General features: G+C 47.9%; 2 protein-coding genes across 6 annotated transcripts in view; both read left to right on the top strand.

The window, feature by feature from the left end:
* LOC139648442 (mitogen-activated protein kinase kinase kinase kinase 4-like) overlaps positions 1-2,047 on the top strand; it is a 41,208-nt gene extending 39,161 nt beyond the window's left edge. For all 5 annotated transcript variants that reach the window (XM_071524567.1, XM_071524566.1, XM_071524563.1 and 2 more), the window contains 5 exons: positions 119-219; positions 380-529; positions 900-1,059; positions 1,366-1,505; positions 1,716-2,047. In XM_071524567.1, coding sequence (XP_071380668.1) covers positions 119-219; positions 380-529; positions 900-1,059; positions 1,366-1,505; positions 1,716-1,799 — 635 coding nt within the window. In that variant the 3' untranslated portion in view covers positions 1,800-2,047. The remainder of the gene's footprint in view (positions 1-118; positions 220-379; positions 530-899; positions 1,060-1,365; positions 1,506-1,715) is intronic.
* A 5,302-nt stretch (positions 2,048-7,349) lies between these two features.
* Positions 7,350-21,513, top strand: LOC139648459 (probable ribonuclease ZC3H12C). The gene is made up of 7 exons (XM_071524590.1): positions 7,350-7,409; positions 16,766-17,239; positions 17,286-17,695; positions 18,209-18,348; positions 18,460-18,694; positions 19,451-19,557; positions 19,889-21,513. Exons 2-7 carry the CDS (start codon positions 16,835-16,837, stop codon positions 21,511-21,513), a joined length of 2,922 nt encoding a protein of 973 aa, XP_071380691.1. The 5' UTR covers positions 7,350-7,409; positions 16,766-16,834.

Here is a 21,513-nt window from a genome sequence, read left to right as displayed (position 1 = left end):
AGTTACTCCCAAACTTTTTCACCTTCTTGAACCCTTTGGAGGGCCAAAAATATTTTTTGTGCAGGGCCACGTTTTGTCTGCAAGCCCTACATTGACCCACTTGTCTTTTTCATTCCAGTGAAGTACGAGAGGATCAAGTTCTTGGTGCTGGCCTTGAAGAACTCTGTTGAGGTGTACGCCTGGGCCCCAAAGCCCTACCACAAATTCATGGCCTTCAAGGTAAGCATGGTCATTTTTTAGTCATTCCACCTGGAAGCAATAATGCCTCGAATACAATCAATAACAAGTGATTTATTGATTGATTTTTATTTGTTACGTCCTCCTGGTCTGTAAGTCTCTGCTAGTCGACCTAATTAACTAATTTACTTGCTGGTTTCAGTCTTTCGGTGACCTGGTGCACAAGCCCCTGCTGGTTGACCTGACGGTGGAGGAGGGTCAGAGGTTAAAGGTCATCTACGGCTCCTGCTCAGGCTTCCATGCTGTGGATGTGGACTCTGGAGCCGTCTACGACATCTACCTGCCCACGCATGTAAGGATCCTGGTGCACAGAGTCACAAGACTGTTTTGTTCAAATGTTTCACTCTCACAGTATAGACAGTGATGAAATCCTGCGCTAAATCATATCACACTGCAAAAATCTTCATATTTGGGACATGATCCTTTGAAACGGTGGTCTAATGCACATCTATTTGGGGGTCCTTGACATTAAAACATTTGGGAACCCCTGGTCTAATTTCTCACTTTGCCTTCTATCATACTAACTTCTCTCTTCTGTTCTCACCTTCTCCCCGTTTTATTCCTTCACCCCTCCTGTCCACACCTCTCACCCCTTTCTATCCATCCCATTCCTGTTCCTCCCCCTCTTCCTCTCCAATCCACCCCTTCCTCTGTCTCCTCAGATCCAGACCAACATCCAGTCGCACGCCATCATCATCTTGCCCAACACGGACGGGATCGAGCTGCTGGTGTGTTACGAGGACGAGGGCGTCTACGTCAACACCTACGGACGCATCACCAAGGACGTGGTGCTGCAGTGGGGAGAGATGCCCACCTCAGTGGGTAGGTGGACATTTATAGAACAGGACGGTCCCGCTCGTACGAATGTTGGGAAACCACTGTAAAATACCCAATAAATGCATATCTGTGACCACATAAGTGTTACTAATGCGCTAACCGAAATTCACCACTCCTACTGGTAATGGAACTATATTGCTTGGCGGATGAAAGCAATAAAAAGAAGCCATACTTTTAGTTATTTGTAGAAGTATGAGCATGTGCATACACACACATCCCAACACAGAGACCTATGTAAGGGTGCAGCAATGACACACACCTCACACACACCCTCCCTCTGTGTCTGTGCAGCCTACATTAGGTCGAACCAGATCATGGGCTGGGGAGAGAAGGCCATAGAGATCCGCTCTGTGGAGACCGGCCACCTGGACGGCGTCTTCATGCACAAGAGAGCGCAGAGACTCAAGTTCCTTTGTGAGAGGAATGACAAGGTGAGAACAAACCCCGTCCCAGCCAGCAGCGGTCACAGATGGTCGACTGGTAAAATCCTCTGAATCCCCACTGACCCAATCCCTAGCTTTCTGCCCGGCTTTCTTTCCTGCTGTCTCCCTCTCTACTTTCCAACTGTCTTTTAAAATGTTTTGCCTGCTTTCCTTAAATATGTTCAGCTGTGTATTTTTGTTTGTCCCCTGTCTTGTTAGGTGTTCTTTGCCTCTGTGCGCTCTGGCGGTGCCAGCCAGGTCTACTTCATGACCCTGGGACGCACTTCCCTGATGAGCTGGTAGCCGAGCCGCGGACGCTCAACGCACGGAACGCGCCGGACACCACGACGACCACACACCTAAGCAGCGACCAACGGACGACGATTGTGACGATAACCGACGACGACAACGACGACGAAGAAGAAGAAGAAGAAGAGTACACAACCTCGAACCTGAACCGGAGAAACGAACCCTCGCTAAGCCTGGAGACGGAGGGATGTCTTCCTCTCGCCGGCTCGGGCATGAAAACAATATTTGGACTGTAATCGTGAAGGGGGAAGGGTTGGGATGGGGTGGGCGTGAGTTATCCATTGGGCGGGGTAGGGGTGGGTGGGTGGGGGGGGGGCTGTTCTGTTTGTGTGCATCGTCACAAGTCCATCGAGTGCTAGTCCATTACAGTAGGGCGACAGAAAACCCCCACGAGCCTCCAGGTCTTTCGCACCCCGGCCCCCGCTGCTCCGTTTTTGAGCCAATCCCCTCCTCTTCCACTGTGGGACGTGGGATCCGTTGCCTGTTGATGGTAAACCTATATGTGTCATAGTAAAATTTAGCATTGTGTGTGTCTGTGTGTGGGAGAGAGAGAAAGAGAGACACTGAGCATGCGAATGAGTGAGAAAGACGAGATGAAAGCGAGAGAGGAAAAAATAGAACGGCTAGACGCAGCCATTGATGCATCGCAGAAGGCGAATACGTGCCAGACCTTCAGCCAGTCCTAGCTGTTCGTTACTGTGTTTAGTACAGGTCATGTTCAGGTAAACTTTACACCGTTTTCCCACCAGGGTCGATTTCCATGTCAAGCATTTCCTTAGATACACACTAGATCAAAACATCACAGCCACCGTTTTCTCCCCCTGCTTGACATGCAAATCTGCTTTTTTGTCTCTCTTCACTTTTTTGCCTTCTTCTCCTTAAAGTGAAGATTGATCGATGTTGTTTTTGGTTTTTTAGGAACCTCCTTGATATATCCATCAGATACAGGGTATTGGATATCGACTTGTATGTTTAGCTTGTACTGTACATACTCACTGCAGTAACCTTGCGGGCCGCAGACTCGGACTCCCCCAGGGTTTCCCAGACACTTTCTTTCTTTTTCCACGTGCCACATTGCCTCGCATGGGTGGTGTTGGACAGAAGTAGCCCTGTTTATGACCGAATGTTGCATTCGTATCATCAGCAGAATTATCCCCAGTCATTCATACACTGTACGTTTTGTATGTGACTTGCTGCACGTAAATAACACTTAAGATGCAGGAAGCACCCTCAAAGGAATTTTTAAAGGAAAAATCCACCCTCAAATACTCTTACAGTGTTGTTGTGTGTACTCACTTTCCCTCAACCTGCCTCATCTATTTCTACTTCAGTTAGTGATTTCCTACATTTCCCAGAATGCCTTTTGACAACCCCCAGAGAGCATACCTGAACTTGTTGCTTCCAGCTGTGGCTTATAGATGTAGGTGGAGAGAGCGATATTGATAGTGGAGTAAGTGCAAGATGGCAAGTTTTTTCTGTTGAGAAAAATTGGCGCCCCTTACTCAGAACGCAACATGTCTTGTTACTGCATTGCATTCTGGTCTATTGAGGCTTCTGTCAGTGGAGAAATTGGTCTCTCTGCCTCTTTTACGATGGATTTCTACCTGTATGATTGTTGAATGGCGGTACAAAATGGGGAGTCTAGAAAGACGTTGATGTTTCAGATCGCTGAAACATTTTCTGCTGTCAAACTCCATTGTAGCAGCACTACTATTGGCCAGTTATCCAGTGGAAAATGAAAAATACCACACAACAAAATGGGTCCAGAAATGCAAGATACAACACCAATAGTTTTAGGTGTTTTAGGGTGGATTTTTTTTTATTTTTCCTTCAGCCTCAGTCATAAGTAGGGCTAGGATAAACTGTGAATTAGACATGCAGAATTAGCAGGTGGCCGTTAAGGTAGCATCACGGGCCAGTGGGCAGAAGTGACGTTAAGGGGCGTGAGCGCAGCGTGCAAAGACCTCTGGGTAAAATGGCGCTCGCTCGGAGCACCGAGAAATCTAAGATCATACAACTCTGTATCTTGAATGAGTTTTATGTTCAGCTTAACAGTTGCCTTAGAAAGGTCTTCAGCTGAAGAAAACCCACAGTGGGGTTTGACAGGTGAAAAGTGAAGAAGTCTGGGCTCTGCGTACTGTAGGAACACTTTAGTTTGAACCAGCCATGTGATTCAATATTGGACCTCTTCTTGCCATTTTGGGGCTTCAGACAGGCAATTACATTTTAGTTTGTTTTCCTGATCCGATTTGGATCGAGGAGATGAACACGCTTCTATAACTGGACAGTTACCTACATCCCAGAATTGTATTGTATCTCTGCATTATATTTTCCTCCTCCCCTCTTTCTCTGAAACCTGAATGACAGGACTGCACTTGTTTGTCAATATTTGGCTTTTCTTTACAGATCTCCTGGATGTTACACAGTCTCACTCCACTATCAAAATGTAGAGACCATCCTGGACTTGTGTGTGCATGTGCGTGTGTGTATGTGACAACTTCATAAAATAAATGGACTACCCAAGGTTTCACCCCCCCCACCCCTGCACCACCCCACCCCTCCACCCTAAACTCGACTCTTTGACCCTCCTCTTAGTCAAGGCGGTGCCTTTCCTGTCCAAGGTGGGACGTCCTGGGTGAGAGCTGGGCAACATTTTTGGAACGAGACGCTTTTCACTTTCTGATGATTTCTGTGAAAAGCCGCAAAGGCAAGAAGTCGCACGTTTTTAATAACAGTGTTACAAAAAACCACTCCAGAAAGCGGGAACTAAGCGGCATATGTTGAACTTCGGGAGACTTAGTTTTTAGTTTTGTTTTCTGCAATTGTTTTTTATCATGTATAACCCTTCAGATAAGTATGCGACTGCAGTGGTTTTTAAATTGTAATGCACACTCCTTATGTTGAAAATGTTTACAGAAGCAATTGTTTTGTTAAACCAATGTGCATCGATATGAATATTTATGGTTTATTTTGAGGGCAAGTTTGTTTTTTTTCTTCCCTTTTTTTGTATTTTGTATTATTCCCTTTTTGTACTATCATTTCGAGGTTCGTGTACAGGAATAACCGTCGACCTTTGCTCAACAACTCAAGAGTGTGATTTCACTGATTCCTCCTCCACCCTGCATAGTGCACAGTGCGCCCCTGGCTGTGTGGCAGCGTTGCAGCAACGTTGATCAGATGTTTTCTACCACCCAGGTGCCAGGCGACATGTTTTTTTTTTCCTCAGATGTCTCTCTGCCATGCCTCTCTAATTTATGTCCTCTCTGTGTGTACTATGGGAATTATTGTATTTTCCTGAAGGTCTTTTTTTCCATTGAATAAAATCTTAAGTAATTTACAGTGTGGTGTCATTCTCTTTAATACGCTAGAAGTGTCTGAACCATAAATATGATCTGTTCCATATGCGCTGACCTCAGTTCTTACACTATCCAGGCCACAGGGTTGCTGTGCAATCTGGAAGAATATGGGAAGTTTATTTGATTTCCAGGTCTTGAAAAGTTTGGGAATTGCACAGTAAAGTATGGAAAACAAGTGTGGAGGGCAAATGGTCTGGGAAAAGTATGGAAAAAATACATGACTTGTTGCATGCTATGCAGACATAGACCCTCAGTCATTTGAAATATTGTGATTTTTAAGTATCATCAGCTACAGTGATTATGGCCCAGATGAGAGGCATTTTCCCCCCTTTCCAGCCACAATCAAAAGTGGAAAATACTGTATGTATGTTCTCTATATCTTGTACTGACCTTCAGAGTTTGTGGTCAGAAGGAGGGTATGTTCTGTCTGATGTAACCAAGGACAGAGAAGAGGTTTGGTTTGTCGAATGTCTAAGGGGGAATCCATATCAATAAATGTATGAATAAGCTGCTTTGCAATTTGCTTGCACTTGCTTTTATGTAGTCTGTCAGTTTCCATCTGCATGGTGAAACAACTTTGGCCTGACAGTGGTGCGCTACGGCCAGAACAAATAAAGAACCTGGGCCAATACTGGTAACTGGTAAACAAAATAGATGTAATGTTGGCTTTCACAACCCTCCCACATTCAGAATCACATTGATTTGGTATATTTTGATTCTAGTTTTGATTTTTGACTGTCTGGACTTCCAAATGGTGCAATGGAGAGGAAAAGGCAGAGCAAGCACTGGGTGTAAACTGCAGTGTGATTGACAGGGAGAAAGAAAGATATCAGTCCAGCATGCAGCTGTCATAAGATAAGATGAAACTTTATTGATCCCTGTAGGTAAATAAGGCTGTTGCAGCAGCAAAAGTAAGAAGTTCAAGCCGGGGGAAAAAAAGAAAATTGGAATATACTCACATAATAGAATAGAAAATGAGCAATAAAAATAGTTAAGACATCAATGAAGCAATAAAATAGGATATAACCAATTGTGGGGTTATATAAACATGCTGCTGACAGGCCTATAGTTGATAGTCACAATTTCTTACTTAAATATGGATTACCTGACTGTAAGCACGTCACTCATATACAAATGTAACACTCATCAATCTGTGCACTTCTTGTGTGTTAAAAGTTAAAAAAAAATGTGAATATAGCATAGAAAATATTTTCCATTATTCATTGTACCGCATGATGGCGCTGTAGTGCCTGTAATTGCCCATCCCACTTCCCACCACTTCCAGCAGATCCAAGCTAGCCGCGATACTCCATAATACTGTTTCCTCTTTACGAGGCGTAAAAACATTTCAAAATAAAGGTCCAGCAAGGACGTCAAGGTGTGTGCAAAACAGGAACCACTGATTCCCCGAGATCCTAAAATGTCTGAATAAAGTCACCATCAGCTATTTGGATATCAAATAGAGCCAGCGATTCTCAGCAGCCAGAGACAAAAAATCAGCTACCATGAGCTATGATACCACACTGTTGTGTTTATTATAACCTGAAACTTATATGGTGACATGGTAAATTTGTTGCATTTTCAAATAGCAAAGGTATTGCATGGAAGATTCTGTCGTTATATTGGTGAAGTGTGCAATGAATTGTATTGTATTTCAGAATGACACACTTAGCCTACAGAAGCGAGCTCTATATAACCTATTCTACATCAAGTTATTATTACTTTACCTACTTAACGTAACGATTATATTAAGTTAGTAATCTTAAAAATATTAAAACAAAAATGTTTCTTGTTTTGGCTTCCGGGGGAAGTAGAAGCTTGAGAATTTTATTGTAATATTTTTGTGAATCACATAGCCTATATAAAATTTTGCTGATCAACAGACCATCAACACAACACCTAATCCCCACATATAAGAAATACACACAAAAAAACACAAAGAAAAGAAAACACAAAAATACACACGCTGCGTCAGATAGCAACACTTTCCACGTAACTTTACGGTAAATACTTTGTCACCTCTGCTTACACCACTAAAACTTAATTCTAAACTCGACACATGTGTATGCCATTATTTTGAAACAGCGTCAGAGCGGAAGTCGCTCCGCTAGTTCCCGGCGGCTTGACGCAGCTCGGCTGGGTCACGCTGCAGCCTGGCCGGATGTTTTGCGTCGCCAGTATGTGATGGGAACATTTGTCCATCTGAACACACCGTTTACCCTGCGGCTCCGCCGGTGGCTCTGGTCAGGTGAGTGTTTGTTTACGGCATTAATCGACCGGGCGCGCTAACCGAGGAGGGCGGCGGTTTGGTCTGGGTGAAGCTGGACCGAGGTCGTGACGGTGTTGGTTTGCAGTGACCGTGCACGCCCCTGCGCGCGCCCCCCAACATCCATCATATGGAGTTTCTATAGATGAGGCCGTTCAACAGGCAGAGGACGATGCAGACAGACTGAATATTACCTTTCAGCTAGATAATGTGTTTTGTGTTGTTTTATTTTTATAAAGGAGGGGGAGTGACAGTTTGTGTGTGTTGGAGTGGAGGAGGCCTGAGGAAAATACAGGCTTCAACTAGTTATCTGTTGTGAATTTAAATGGGGAAACGTTTCGGATAGAGAGAGAGAGAGAGAGAGAGAGAGAGAGAGAGAGAGAGAGAGAGACGTGCAATCTGTCTCTCCACACAGTCAGCTGTCTCTCTGCCTGACACTGCTAGTGTTCATGTCATGGCTCCCTGAGGATCAGACCAGAAGCTGTCCAGGATTTGGATCCACAGCTTTTGATAGTGTGTGTGTGTGTGTGTGAGTGTGTGTGCTTGGCCCAGCAGCTGTCCCCCCTCTGTCCCATGAGGCTTTTCCATCCTCTTCTCTTCCTTCTTTTCTTCTTCTTCTTCTTCCCTTCCTCCCTCACCCCAAATCCTGGCTTGGAGATCAGCATTTCTTCCTGGCTGCTGCTTCTGGCTGCACTTCTGTCCGGTCCAAAGCTCCAGGTCAGGGTGTGTTAAAGCTGCGGTTCAGGGCCCCACATGGCCTTTAGTCTAGTTTTTAAGGTGAGACTGAAGTTACTCATCTTGTTTCAAGGGCTTAAACAAGTCAAAGAACCCCTATGATGTGTGCATGAGACCCTGTTTGCAACCATTTTCAGAATTTTGTTTGTTAAAGTCAGAAGGAAACAGCTTTTTGATGGGGTCTTGCTTCCATAATTTGCTGTATTTCCAGTTGAAACAGGGTGTTGGGGCTGGACTTGACGCAGGAAGGGACTGTTCAAAATGGTTGGTGCAAAATCTTGTGCAGTCACAATTTACAGATTGTTCAAAATGAATAAATTCCATGGTGTCGTAGGAAAAGGAAACAGGGTTTTTGATGTAGCAAACAAAAGAAAAACAAAGATCTGTGATGGAATTATTGGTGGGGATTTTTCTATTAGTGCCCAACCACTCAAAATCTGTAATAATAAGTAAAAGTAATGCGATTTTGATATAAAAACATGTGAAAATAAAAAAAAATGTAAATTGTTTTGCCATTTATTGTTAAATAGTTGTGTAATGATATGGGGAATGAAGGTGAAAGAGGCATTTTTCTTTTCATTTCATGGCGACTTTAAAGATGTGAAAACCAAATTGACCTTTTGAGAACTGCAGCACTGATCTGTTGGCCCTTTGACTTTCCATCAAGGCTTTGTCTGTTCTGTTTGCCATTGTATGAATATTGATTTGGACGCAACACACACACTCACACTCCATACTGGTGAGTGCTGCCATGATATCCTAACCTATTATCTCACACTGTTTGCAGTGCTAAGTGCTAAAGCCGGGGTCAGAGGACAGGCCAGACTGGTCATAAGCTCTCCTTCTGTTGCCTAGGCCTTGGTCAAATAGTATTCTCCAATCATATTTAGCATTTGTTTTAACCTACTCAGAGCACCAGATGGGTGGGGTTCAGATAGTGTCCGATAAGTCACTGAAAAATCTACTAAAGTGACTTAAACAAGTTCAGACTTTCAGCACTAACAGCTAAGAATTATTTTCCTGCTTCTATTTGACCCAGTTCTACACCGCCTACCTTTAGGATATCTGAAATCATTAACAAAATATTTCTGACTCTGCTGTTCCTCCTGCTCTTTGAAAACTCTTGTTAAAATTGCAGGAGGAGGTGTAAAGAAGTAGGTTGCAGTTTGAACTCATACTGAACTCTTGTGTGTGCGCCTGTTTATCTGTCTCCAAAGAGAAAGACGAGTCTCTGTGGCTGCTGCAGTTGTTTTGAGCACACACACACACACACACACACACACACACACACACACACACACACACACACACACACACACACCTGTTCGTTACAGCAGATGGTCTACAGAGCGTCCCTCTCTGTCAACTGACGCCCATAGTGTGTTTGGTTACATGAGGTGCTGTGCAGTCGGTCAGTCGGTCTGCTGCATGTCCGCCTCTGTTTCCCCTTATCTAACCAGGAACACACTCTTATTTAATCAGGCACGTTGATTCAGAAGATTTTCCTGTTTCACCACTAAGTTGACTAGCAACACTTATTTAACCAGGCAAGTTGACTAAGAACACACAGTTAGACCAAGTTTTTGTTCCATTGATTACATAACTTCTTGCTGCCTAGATAGATTCTGTTGGATGTTTTACCTCATGTTTCTCTTTCTTTCCTGTTGGTAGATGTGTTTCTATTTAGTATTTTTCTAAAAACTGAAGGAGGGGCTCAAGAACTCAGTAAACCAGTGGACTAGTAGTTGCAGGGCTCAGTAGCCACAGTGTTGTATACTGTACTGCTGGCCACTGAGTAGTTGGCCACTTCACACACACACACACACATTCTCCCAGATTTAATAATGGCAGCCTTCCCCTCACACGCCTGCTTTCGTAACCTCCCCACCTGGTTGGGACAGGCCCCTGTTTTCCGAGAGAACCGCGGTCTCCGATTCGGAGGTCCTGACCCTCATCCTGACTGCGTCACAGTCCCGACCGCAGCAAACCGCTCCAATGCACATCGGAGTTCACAGTCCAGTGAGGCCGAAAGAACGACATCATCTGCAAACAGCAGAGATGCCGCCCTAATATCACCAAACCAGATGCTCTCCAGACCTCGACTGCACCTTGATATCCTCAATAAAGTGCAGTCTTACCTTACCTTATCTGTCCATGAGTATCACAAACAGAAGGAGGGACAAGGTGCATCCTTGTCAGAGTCCGACGGGTGTAGATGTCCCAAATATTTAGACTGATGCAAAGCTATTAAATATTTTTCCCTGGCTTACTTGGTAAAAATGCATTTTGTTTCATCTCCTCCTTGGCTTTTTCCAAAAGCCGATGATGCTACTTTCCCCCATCAGAGTAGGCCAGGGAAAGAGGTTCAGTTCTGACAGGGGCCACGTATGCCAAAAATGTAAGCCTTCATGATATAAATACATGGTATAATACACGCTTTGGGTAAAGCGTCCACCAAGCGGGATTTGCTATTTTTGGGTGTCTGGGTGCCCTAGTTGTTAGAGCGCCCAGCCCATACACACACTGTCCTTCTGCATTGTATTTGAAGTCTTGCCCTTGTACCACGAGTGTCAGAATGTGCTGTGAAACTCTGCAAGTTGGCAATACGTCTCTGCTAGGGATGGGACGATATATCGAAATTCAACATATCGCAATACAAAAATGTGGCAATACGTATCGGAAAAATGAATGGTGATGTTGGCTCCATTTTATTCTGCTGTAGTAATCACAAATGAGATGGCTTGTCCATCACAGTTTCACAAGCTCTATATCCAAATTATATTATTTATACTTTGTAATGAAATTTTTTAAATTGTTGTTTACATTCTAGTGAGCCAATGCCATCGCTAGAAAGATTTGTGCTTCAGAAATAAACATAATTCTGCACAGTCAGACTTCTTGTCATTTAACTTTTCTTTATTACAAATCGCATCGTGGTTTTATCGAATCGTGAACCCCATATCGCGTATCGAATCGTATCGTGAGATCAGCAGATCGTCCCATCCCTGGTCTCCAGCGACGCGGAGATTCCTGCACATTCGTTGTATTTTGTCTAATCTAAATCATTCCAGTTCTGACTAACTAACATATCTAACATGCACACGGGCTGCAAAATCCCATAAAGAGCAAGAAAGAAAGAAAGCCAGGTCCTTTGTGCTTCCGAGTCATCTGCCCTTAAGTGTGCCGCAACAATGCGCCCGTCCCCCTCCTCATCCTCTTCGGGACATAAAACTTTTTGATGTCCCTCGCCCCCCCGCGCTCATCCTCATTCCCTTTCAGCCTATAGCCACACTCTCCCCTCTTTCCTCTAGCACTCTCTTAAAGGCCAGGCGAGGCTTTCAGCGCGCCTCGGCCCTTTCTTTCTGCCTGACCCCCCACCCCACCCCACCCCCCTAACTCCCAGTCCCAGACAAAGAGAGGAGAGTGACTGCGGTTCTCCACAGCCAGGTGTTCTCCATTGCTGCCCCGGGCCGTAATAGCAGCAGCCCCTCACACTGCAGCTGCCCTCCCCAGCCTCCCATTGTGCGGCTCTATTGTTCGGCCGCCCACCCCCTCGTTGATTCATCGGCCACACAGGGGAAGCCCTTTCAGCGCGAGGAGGGGTGTGTGTGTGTGTGTGTGTGCTGCTGGTGCACATTGAGTACGCGTGCCTCGGGGAGACTGGGTGTTGCAGGCATCTGCCCTCCAAGCCCCGCCCCTCTCTTTCCCCCCCTCCCCTCCTCCTCCTCCTCCTCCTCGTTCCTGCGTCTCATTGTACGATCACCGCGCTCCCATTGGTGGAAAAGCAGCCACTCAAACGGGGGAACAGCAGACATTGTCGGTCCATCTGTTCTGCCACTCATTGTCCAACTTGCCTGCTTCTGAGAGGAAAAAAAAAACACAGCTCTGGAAAACACACACGGACGCGGAGGACAGAGGCCCGTCGGCTGGAGTTGGATGCTCTGTGCATGAGGCTGAGGATAAATATCATCCTTGGATTTAGCTGTGGGAGAAAGTGAGAGAACTTTGGGACTTATTTTTATGTCAGTTTGATGTGCAAAGTTTTTGAATCTGGGCTTCAAGGATTTCAGTATGCAGGAATGAGCCAATTTACCCCCTTAAGGCTTTTTTTCTACTTTGTCTGTTTCGTAGGCTGTGATCTTTTTGAAGTCAGGGTAAGTATGATCAACTCCCCACCTGTATCTGCCTGTAACCTCAATTTTATACTTCATTTTTTACTGTTTAGACCAGCTAGGTCCTCACTACTGCATTGAAAACAATTTCCTTGTTGTAGCTGGTATCACTCTGGGTTTTAAAAAGCTTTTAGTACCTAGTGCTCTCACTGGATCTAAGGCCACTGAGATGAATGGGAGGAAGTGACTTATTGAAAGTGTCCTACCTGCAGCTGTGGTACAGTACCTGTACGACAGGTCGGTCCTGCGTCTCCAGTCTCCTCTGACCTTCCTCCCCCTCCTCCTCCTCCACCTCCACTGGCCTTGAAGAGCATGGCTGCGTACGCCCAACATCATAAACCAGCCCTCTTTTATGTTACCAGAACAACCTAAAGAGTGACAGAGGAGTGGGATACCTCTGTACTGCTCTCTCTCTCTGCTGATATTTGTTTTGGCTGTGAAATATCGCCGCTATGAAGTGGCTGAGCAGTGATGAGGGAGAAATGAGGCGAGAGAGGCCCAACACAGCTTTTGGCTAAGTGATTGTCAAAGCAAAAGCTCAAGTTAAACCGCTATAATACACTTGTACACATAGAGAAGCTTCATAGTAGCAGCATGAGATACAGGATGAAGACTTTGTCGAGTCTTCAGCTCTTATACTGGCACTTGTATAACCAAACATCGCCAAATCTGTTGCGTTTCATGGAATAAAAGGTTTCTATGCAGGCTGCATCACCAGAAGTTGAATCTGTGTTGATATGAAGATGATGGAAGGAGGGGCTAATGTTATGGGGTGGGGGGTGGGGGTGGGGGTTACAAAAAAGGAGGCCTCTTTTAATCTGGGTCACAAGAGGCTAGTGGGACATTTGCAGCAGCACAGTTTGGCCTATGGAGATGTTGGCTGAAGGATATGTGTGTGTGTGTGTGTGTGTGTGTGTGTGTGTGTGTCTTTCACAGCGTAAGTCTTGACCGTCTGTCCTCTCTGTGTGTGTCGGTGCTGCCTGTCCGTCCCGCTGCGTCTTTCTTCTCACTCTGTCGGCTGTGTGGGACAGGGGTGCGGTGCTTGTGTGTGTGTGTGTGTATGTGTGTGTGTGTTTGGGGAGGGGGGGACACCAGTTGCGCGCACCGCTCAGCAGACATCTGTTGCCCTGCTGGCAGGGAAAGCCTTGCGCGCCTCTGTGTTTCCATATAGATGCATCACACACACACACACACACACACACACACACACACACACACACACAGTATTCCCCGGCTGATTATGCTGGGCCAGCCCCCTTTTTTATAATTTTTGCACAGTGGCAAGCATGGCCCCTCCCAGCTCGCCCCTTAAGACTGGAGAACCCGGGACCCTTCCAACCCCGCCACACACACACACACACACACACACGTACACAAAGCTCCCAAACACAAAGCGCTGTAAGCACTGTGTTACATATTCATTACTGCCTCCATCAAAGCACGCCACCAATGCTGCTGTGTGCGGGAGCGGGCCCACTGATGTTTGAAAGATGCTAACAGATCAATCTGGGGCACACACACGCACACACACACACCACCAACCACCACCCTCCCAGCATGGTGGTCTGGAGGTGGTGTGTGTCCGTTAAGAGTAGGCCTAAGTTAATGCGCTGAATGCATTGATCTCTATCATTTCGAATAAGAGATTCTGTTACTGCTGCATCATTCCGCTGCAGATGCATCATGTTGCAATGAAGGCGTGAAATGCATTGGATTTATTCTACTTAAACATTGATGAGGTCTTTCCACTTGGTCTGTTGTTTTTCCACTATCTCCAGTAGGATTTTCTCTATTTCCAGTGCTGCTTGGAGTGCTAGGACAACAAGATGAGTGCCATAAAGTTTAGTCTAGTTTATTCCCAGGAAAGTCTTTTAAGTCAGTTTAGTTTACTTCTCCTACCAGCTTTCCTGAAACCTGAATAGGTGTCTGATATGGTAAGCTATAGATATGGTGAGATATAGAGTCTACGTGGCAGACTAGAACCAGCATTAGGCCCAGCGTCTGTGTTGGTTTGCAGTGCTGCTGGTGCTCCAGTGTTTCCAGCAGGCAGGAGGATGCTGAGAGCCGGGGAGAGAAGCTCAGATGAAAGACTGGGCTTTGGGTGAATCAGCTGAGAACAGCAGAGTACCACAAAATGTTCCCACTGCCATCGCTCCTTCAACAGCCGTATGAGTCACTTTGTGAGGGAGAGGTTGTGTGTGTGTGTATGTGTGTGTGTATGTGTGTGTGTGTGTGTGTGTGCGGGCACCATGAACGCCCACAGTGGTTGATGCCAAGGTCCCAGTCCTAATCACCCCTGCAGGTCCATTGTTAGGTGGGTGTGTGGGTGGAGGGTGAAGGGGGGGTTGGGTGTGTGGGGGGGGGGGCAGTCAGACACACTTAAGCCCCTCCCTCCACTCCCGCCTCCACACCAGGCCTCTCTGTATTGTGTGTGTGTGTGTGTGTGTGTGTGTGTGTGTGTGGGGAGGGGTTGTCTAGCCACAGCCTCTGTCTTGGCATTTGGAAGGGGAAATGCTTTCAACAGCTGTAGCTTAGCAACAGTAGCTCGGGCCACGTTGCTAGGCAGCCCTTTTTCATAAAATGCGCACTCACTCACTCCAACCCCCCTCCTCCCTCCTCCCTCCTCCCTCCTCTCTCCTCTCTCCTCTCTCCTCTCTGCTCCCCTCCCACCAGCTTAAGTCACTTGCCGTTCCCATCATCTGTTTTTATCCAGATAACGTGGGTTTGGGCGATTGGGCTGAGAGATATGAACACAGCATCATGTTGATCTGCTGTGGGCTATTTACATTTGGAGAACTAACCAATATTATTCCCCCCTGGAGGGTAGAACTAAAACATTGACGTAACTGGTCTGTTTGTAGACACGTAACAGGAATTGGACACAGTAAAATATATTGCCTTGGATGACTGGTGGGTGTTCGTTTTAAAGCCTTTGGAGATTGAACGTTGAAACACTGAACTGAGGCTTGGAAGTCTCAAACTCAGCCCAGTCACAAGAGACTGCGCCTATAATTTGGTTTCAGGAGATTAACATATCGCTTTCCTGATCTTGGATTAACTTTCCAAGGTATTTCCTGTAATTTGTATGGAATTATCCTAAACCTTTGACGCCAATCAGATTAGCGTAACCGTATCCCACACCCCGGGTCCTTGAATGCAACATGTTGATTGGCTCCGTGGCCCCAGAGCCCCGCAGTGTTTTAACGAGTGACTCTTCCAGCCCGATGGGAAGAAGCATATGGGCCTTAATTACCAGGTAGAATGTGAGGAGGGAGGAGAGGGTGGGGGGGTTGTCGGCCCCATAGCTAACGGCTGGGTGTGTTTTTTCCAAACGGTTCACCCTCTGTTCCCCCTTTAGATTAATGTGCTGTGGCGTGGCCCTATAAAAACACGCTGGGGCCAGGCTGAAAAAGCGGGAGTCCATTAATTAGGGTGAGAGGCCCCCACTGGCTCTTTGTCTCAGCCAATCTGTGCCCCGCTGGAGACCCCCCCCACCCCGCCCCCGCTGCCCGAGGCAGCCAGTCGCAGCCAATGCAAACAGCAGCTCAGGGCCTCCCGGTATTTGGACGGCTGAGGCAAGATTTTCCTAGGAAAACACCTGTGAAAAGTCAGACTTTCCTAAAACGACAGACTCGCTGTTGGAAATGTTCAGTTGTGACAAATACTGCTGCCTCCATGCAAATTCTCACTCATTTGACTATATGGTATTCTGAGGGTTTGCAGCTTGTTTTCCCTAGGCAGTTCAATACTTCCTTCCACCTGCTAACTGATAGCAGCAGGCACCTTACTGATGTTTTATAATAAAATATTAGTCTAAATATTAGTCTATGTAAGTCCTGCTCTTCAGGCATTTACCCAGTTTCCCCACAGAGATCATTAAAGTTTCATCTTATCTTTTAGAGCCTTATGGGCACAAGAGTTTAAGGTTCATTAATAAAGAAAATAACAAATATTCAATATATCTAGTGATTTACAATACCAGTCAAATTTTGGACACACGCATTTTTCTTTATTTTTACTATTTTCCACATTTTAGAATAATAGTAAAGACACCAAAACTATCAAATAACACAAATGAAATTATGCAGTGACCAAAAAAGTGTTAAACAAATCAAAACGATCTTATATTTTAGTTTCTTTAAAGTAGCCGCCCTTTGCCTTGAAGGAAAGGCTTTGGAAAGAAATTCATACATAGGCATCCACTTCACTATTTATATTGTCTAAAAAAAACACATTTCAAGCATTTAAGCATAAGCCTTTAGATCAAAATGGCTTTATGAAAAACATAGTACTTTCAATCAGGTGTGTCCAAACTTACTCAGATAACGTCAGTCAGGACCTAATTTCCATCCCTCCCTTCTCTAAAGAGGCCCATATTTATCCCTCTCACTCACTCCATCCCTCTTCCCCTCTCTCTCTCTCTTTCTCCAGGCACCGATGAGTGGAGCTTTGTGAGCGGGCAGCAGTCAGCCCAGTGCGCTGGATGTCTGTGACAGATCCATGGGCCAGAAGGACCATGTGGAGACTGGAGCAGGCCACATCCTCGACCTGGGGCTGGATCTGGATCTGGATCTGGAGTACCTCCACGTAGCGGGGGCCGAGCGGCAGGCTGGCGCCGCTGACGGGCCCCCTGCTATGGAGGAGCGGGGGGAGAGCTGCGGCGCCGGCTCCCCTTCTCCCGGCGAGGTAGAGGAGAACCCCGGGTCCGACGGCGAGTGCGAGTCAGCGCCGGCCGCAGCCGCCGGCTCTGACCCGGACGGAGGAGAGGGCGGGTCGGCTCACGGTAAGAACACACACCAGCCGCTCTGTCGGGCCCAGTGTGTGGACTTGGGGACGGAGGGGCCTCCCGAGCCCCCGTCCGAACTTCCCCCCGAGCCTGAACACAACTCCCCGTCTGAGCCTCCCGCCCGACTCCTCCGTGTCAGAGCCGGCGTCCGAGCCGGCGTCCGAGCCGGCGTCCGAGCCGGCGTCCGAGCCGGCGTCCGAGCCGGCGTCCGAGGCCCGGTCGGGGGACGAGCCCAGGCCCGGCTCCGGCGTGAAGGAGTACCAGGCCAAGCTGGAGTTCGCCCTGAAGCTGGGCTACTCCGAGGAGACGGTGCGGCTGGTGCTGTCCAAGCTGGGCCCCGACACCCTGATCAACGACATACTGGGAGAGCTGGTCAAACTGGGCACCAAGTCAGACAGCGAGCAGCCGGCCGGGTCCGTAGCCTCTACCTCATCCTCTTCGTCCTCCTCTTCCTCTTGTGGCTGTTCTGATTCGCTGGAGGGCCAGCGGTCGGACTCGCCCTGTCCCGCAGACTCTCTGTGTGACCAGGACAACCTGCGGCCCGTTGTGGTGGACGGCAGTAATGTGGCCATGAGGTGAGCAGAATATGGAAACTGTCATCAAGGCTTAGAGCTTGAAATGTCGTCTGCTGGTTCTGTTAAAAGGAGAGTTTGGTTTTGGGGGATTTAGCTACTTTTCCTACTTACCCATTAGGAACTGCTACTTGAACCCCTAGACTTCCAGCAATTGAGGTAACTTCTCAGATATATACGTATATATATATATATATAAACATTTGTCTGACTCTGGGTAAATAGGAAAAATTCCTACTTACTTGCCAAATCCCCCCAAAAACTGAACTATCCCTTTAATGAGTTTTTTTCATCTTGGGAATTTAAGTTTATGTCTCCTTTTGCCTTATGAAGCTGTTTCCAAGCTACTGTTAAATTTGATTACTTATAATGAACCAATTGTAATACACAACCATAACATATTGAGCTGGGATTTAAAGTGAAAAAAAACAAAACAACACATGACATTTTAGCTTACTTTCAAACCCCAAAATGTTTATTTGTTAACACCTGCTGCCTCTCCGCTGTGGCCTGTAGCCATGGCAACAAGGAAGTGTTTTCCTGCCACGGCATCCAGCTGGCTGTCGATTGGTTCCTGGAGCGCGGTCACCATGACATCACAGTGTTTGTGCCCGCTTGGAGGAAAGAGCAGTCCCGCCCCGACGCCCCTATAACAGGTCAGTGTTATACGTCCACACACACACACACACACACACGACTACAATCATGCTATATATGTATTTCATTTTTTTCAACTCTTATCTTCACGTTTCTCCCTCCGCCCACAGACCAGGAGATCCTGCGTCGCCTGGAGAAGGAAAAGATCCTGGTGTTCACTCCGTCGCGGCGGGTCCAGGGTCGGCGCGTGGTCTGCTATGACGACCGCTTCATCGTCAAGCTGGCCTATGAGTCAGACGGCATCATCGTCTCCAACGACAACTACCGCGACCTGGCCAACGAGAAGCCGGAGTGGAAGAAGTTCATCGACGAGCGGCTGCTGATGTATTCCTTCGTCAACGACAAGTAAGGAGAGCGGGGAGACGGGTTTGCATGTGATTATTTCAGTAGGATAGGGCAGACAGTTATGTGTCAAAGTAGGCGTTTTAATTCAGGGTCATTTCTTTCCTTTCTGATTATGAAAGAGATGGGAAAGGGGACCTGTGACTGAGACCTGTGACTATGACCGCTGTGACATTTGTGATGACAAATGCAACTGACATTTGTCACTTGTACTTGGTTTAAATACTGGTGTCATGTAGAGTGCCATTTTCTTCTGTCAGCATCTAGCTTACATTTCCCCCAGTCATTTTGCAATGCATGCTGTTTTAAAATACAAACCTAGCTTGAAAATAAACTGCTGTCTTGGCAACAAAGACGCCCCAAATGGATGTGACAATAAAGTTTGTAAGGCGACATGTTTTGAGGGATTATTTCCTGGTGGAGACTTCCATTTCTCCCTGTGGGTGTCGGGTGACTGACAATGTGATATCAACTCGGGCACAGTGAAATAATGATAAAACAGGAACTTTGACTAATCCAAATTAAGGCTTCATGTTTACTGTGATGGATTATCTCGTTCTGTGGAAGCTGTTTTGCATACAGTAAAAAAATGAACGGCTGCAAATGGCTTCTTCTGAAGGGAGGAAAACGGGCCCAGATATCGCCAACTGTGCTGACTGTGTGCAGACACATAGACCATTTGCACAAACAAAAAAACACTGATATTATCCTTTAAATATTACTATCCTCAATTCTCTAACCGCTCTAACCCTCTCTCAGGTTCATGCCCCCAGATGACCCGCTTGGTCGTCATGGTCCCAGTCTAGACAACTTCCTGAGGAAAAGGCCTGTCATGCCTGAGCAGAAGAAACAGCCTTGCCCATACGGTGAGAACACAGATGCACACAAAAACTTGCCCAAATGCACCCATGCATGCACATTAAAGTAATGACTATTGTATGTCTTATGCGCAAGAAACTGCATCCAAAAAGCTCTCCAATACAGTCCAGACAGAAGTTATTTTTCTCTTTTTGTCTGCCTTTTACAAACAAGGAAATGTTTGAAGTGAAAATTGAACTATTTGACTGTAAACACAATATGCATGTATGTCTCTAGTGATGACAGTGTGTCTCCAAAATGTGAAGATTGCATATTGACATTAGTTTGATGACACCCTCTATAGCTGTGGTCAAACGGGTATCTTCTGTCCTCTTCTAGGAAAGAAGTGCACCTACGGCCACAAGTGTAAGTACTACCACCCAGAGAGAGGCGCCCAGCCGCAGCGCGCTGTGGCGGACGAGCTGCGTGCCAGCGCCAAGACCTGCGTCACCACAAAGAACCAGGGCGACACCGGGCTGGTGAAGAGCCACAGCGTGCCGGCCGGCAGCATCGAGGCGAAAAAAGGCGCCCCGAAAAGGCAGTCGGACCCCAGCATCCGCGCTCTGTCGTACAGCGACGCCGAGGAGAAGCTGCTGGCGAAAGGGAGGGAAGGCCAGAAGAGCAGCGTCTGCAGCAGCAGCAGCAGCAGCAGCAGTGCTAGCAGCAGCGGCGGTTGCGGCGGGAGTATAACCATGTCTCCGGCACCGGGAGGCCCTCCGTCCGGCCTCAGCCTCCTCCAGGATCAGCCGTCCAGAGCGGCCACTCCTCACGGGCTCCTGCCGGCCCCCAGCCACGACCTTTACCCTCACTGTGAGTCCCCGGATCTGAGCTACTACTCGGTAACGAGGGCCTACTCCGGCCTGAGCCTCTCCTCCCGCCGGAGCCCGGACTGCCGCTTCCCCAACGACACGGACCTGCGGCTGGGCTCCATGGGCTCCATGGGCTCAGCGGGCTCCGAATGCGGCAGTGAAAGCAGCGTGAGTTGCGGGAGCAGCTGCGACTACGGCGAGAGGGCGTGTCCCGGATGCCCCCCGGACCCCTTACTGGAAGACGGTCTCCATTACGCGAATCACCACGGCCGGCTGTATCCCCACCATGCCGCAGCAAACCACGAGCCCCGCGGCCTTCATCCTGCCGATTACACCAATATCCAGCACAGCCACGCGGCTAACGCTGGGGTCCACAGCTACCACATGAGCCTGGCCCGCGGGCAAAGCTGCGCCCACGATCAGCCTCCGGACGCTCCCCCGAAGCGCCCTCTGTACCCCTTGCCCCCTCACCTCCAGCACCAGCCCCTGGCAGCCCGCTCCAGCTGCCCGGGAGACTACCACTCCCTGCCCCAGACCAACCCTCACCCCCCCGGGTCTCCCCTGGGCCGCTGCCTGGCCCCTACGCGAACCGAGAGCGTGTCGGACTCGCGTCTGTACGAGCACCTCTCCACGTCCCACCACCACCACCGGCCGAAGGCTTTGCCCAGTTGGGACTCGTACTATAGGCAGCCGCCGTCGCAGCCGCCCCGGTACGAGCCGTCGGCCTACCAGAGCCTACCGGACACCCGCCAGTCGTCCTGGCACGCCCCACCTTGGGCGCAAGACGGCTACGCCCAGCACCACTCCTCTCACCCGGCTCTCCACCCGTCCCCGACGCACTACCTAAACCACCCGCCGCCCCCGTCCCATTCTCCTCACCCGCCTCATCCGTCTAGCGCATCTCTCCCACCTTACCCACCTCCCAGCACTCACCTCACGTTGCCCTCCCACGCTTCTCCCTCCTACATGCCCCACCACCCAGAATCCCCTGCGCACGGTCACTACGGCGACATGAGGGAGAAGGTGTACGTCAACCTGTGTAACATCTTCCCCTCGGAGCTGGTGAGCCGGGTGATGGCCAGGAGCCCCCACATCACCGACCCCCAGCAGCTGGCAGCCGCCATCCTGGCAGAGAAAGCCCAGTCGGGTTACTGA

The sequence above is a fragment of the Centroberyx affinis genome, unplaced genomic scaffold (assembly GCF_046629955.1).
Source record: "Centroberyx affinis isolate AG114_WGS23_722 - 3 ecotype Tasmania unplaced genomic scaffold, CSIRO-AGI_Caff_v1 ptg001205l_1, whole genome shotgun sequence".
Lineage (NCBI taxonomy): Eukaryota > Metazoa > Chordata > Actinopteri > Beryciformes > Berycidae > Centroberyx > Centroberyx affinis.
This window is presented reverse-complemented; position numbering and strand designations above follow the sequence as displayed.

Bases quoted from the DNA above. Each gene is read 5' to 3' on its own strand.
- LOC139648459 (XM_071524590.1), top strand. From the start codon at position 16,835: ATGGGCCAGAAGGACCATGTGGAGACTGGAGCAGGCCACATCCTCGAC. The intron at 17,240-17,285 runs GCCCGACTCCTC...CCGGCGTCCGAG, and splicing joins ACTCCCCGTCTGAGCCTCCC to CCGGCGTCCGAGCCGGCGTC. The intron at 18,695-19,450 runs GTAAGGAGAGCG...ACCCTCTCTCAG, and splicing joins TATTCCTTCGTCAACGACAA to GTTCATGCCCCCAGATGACC.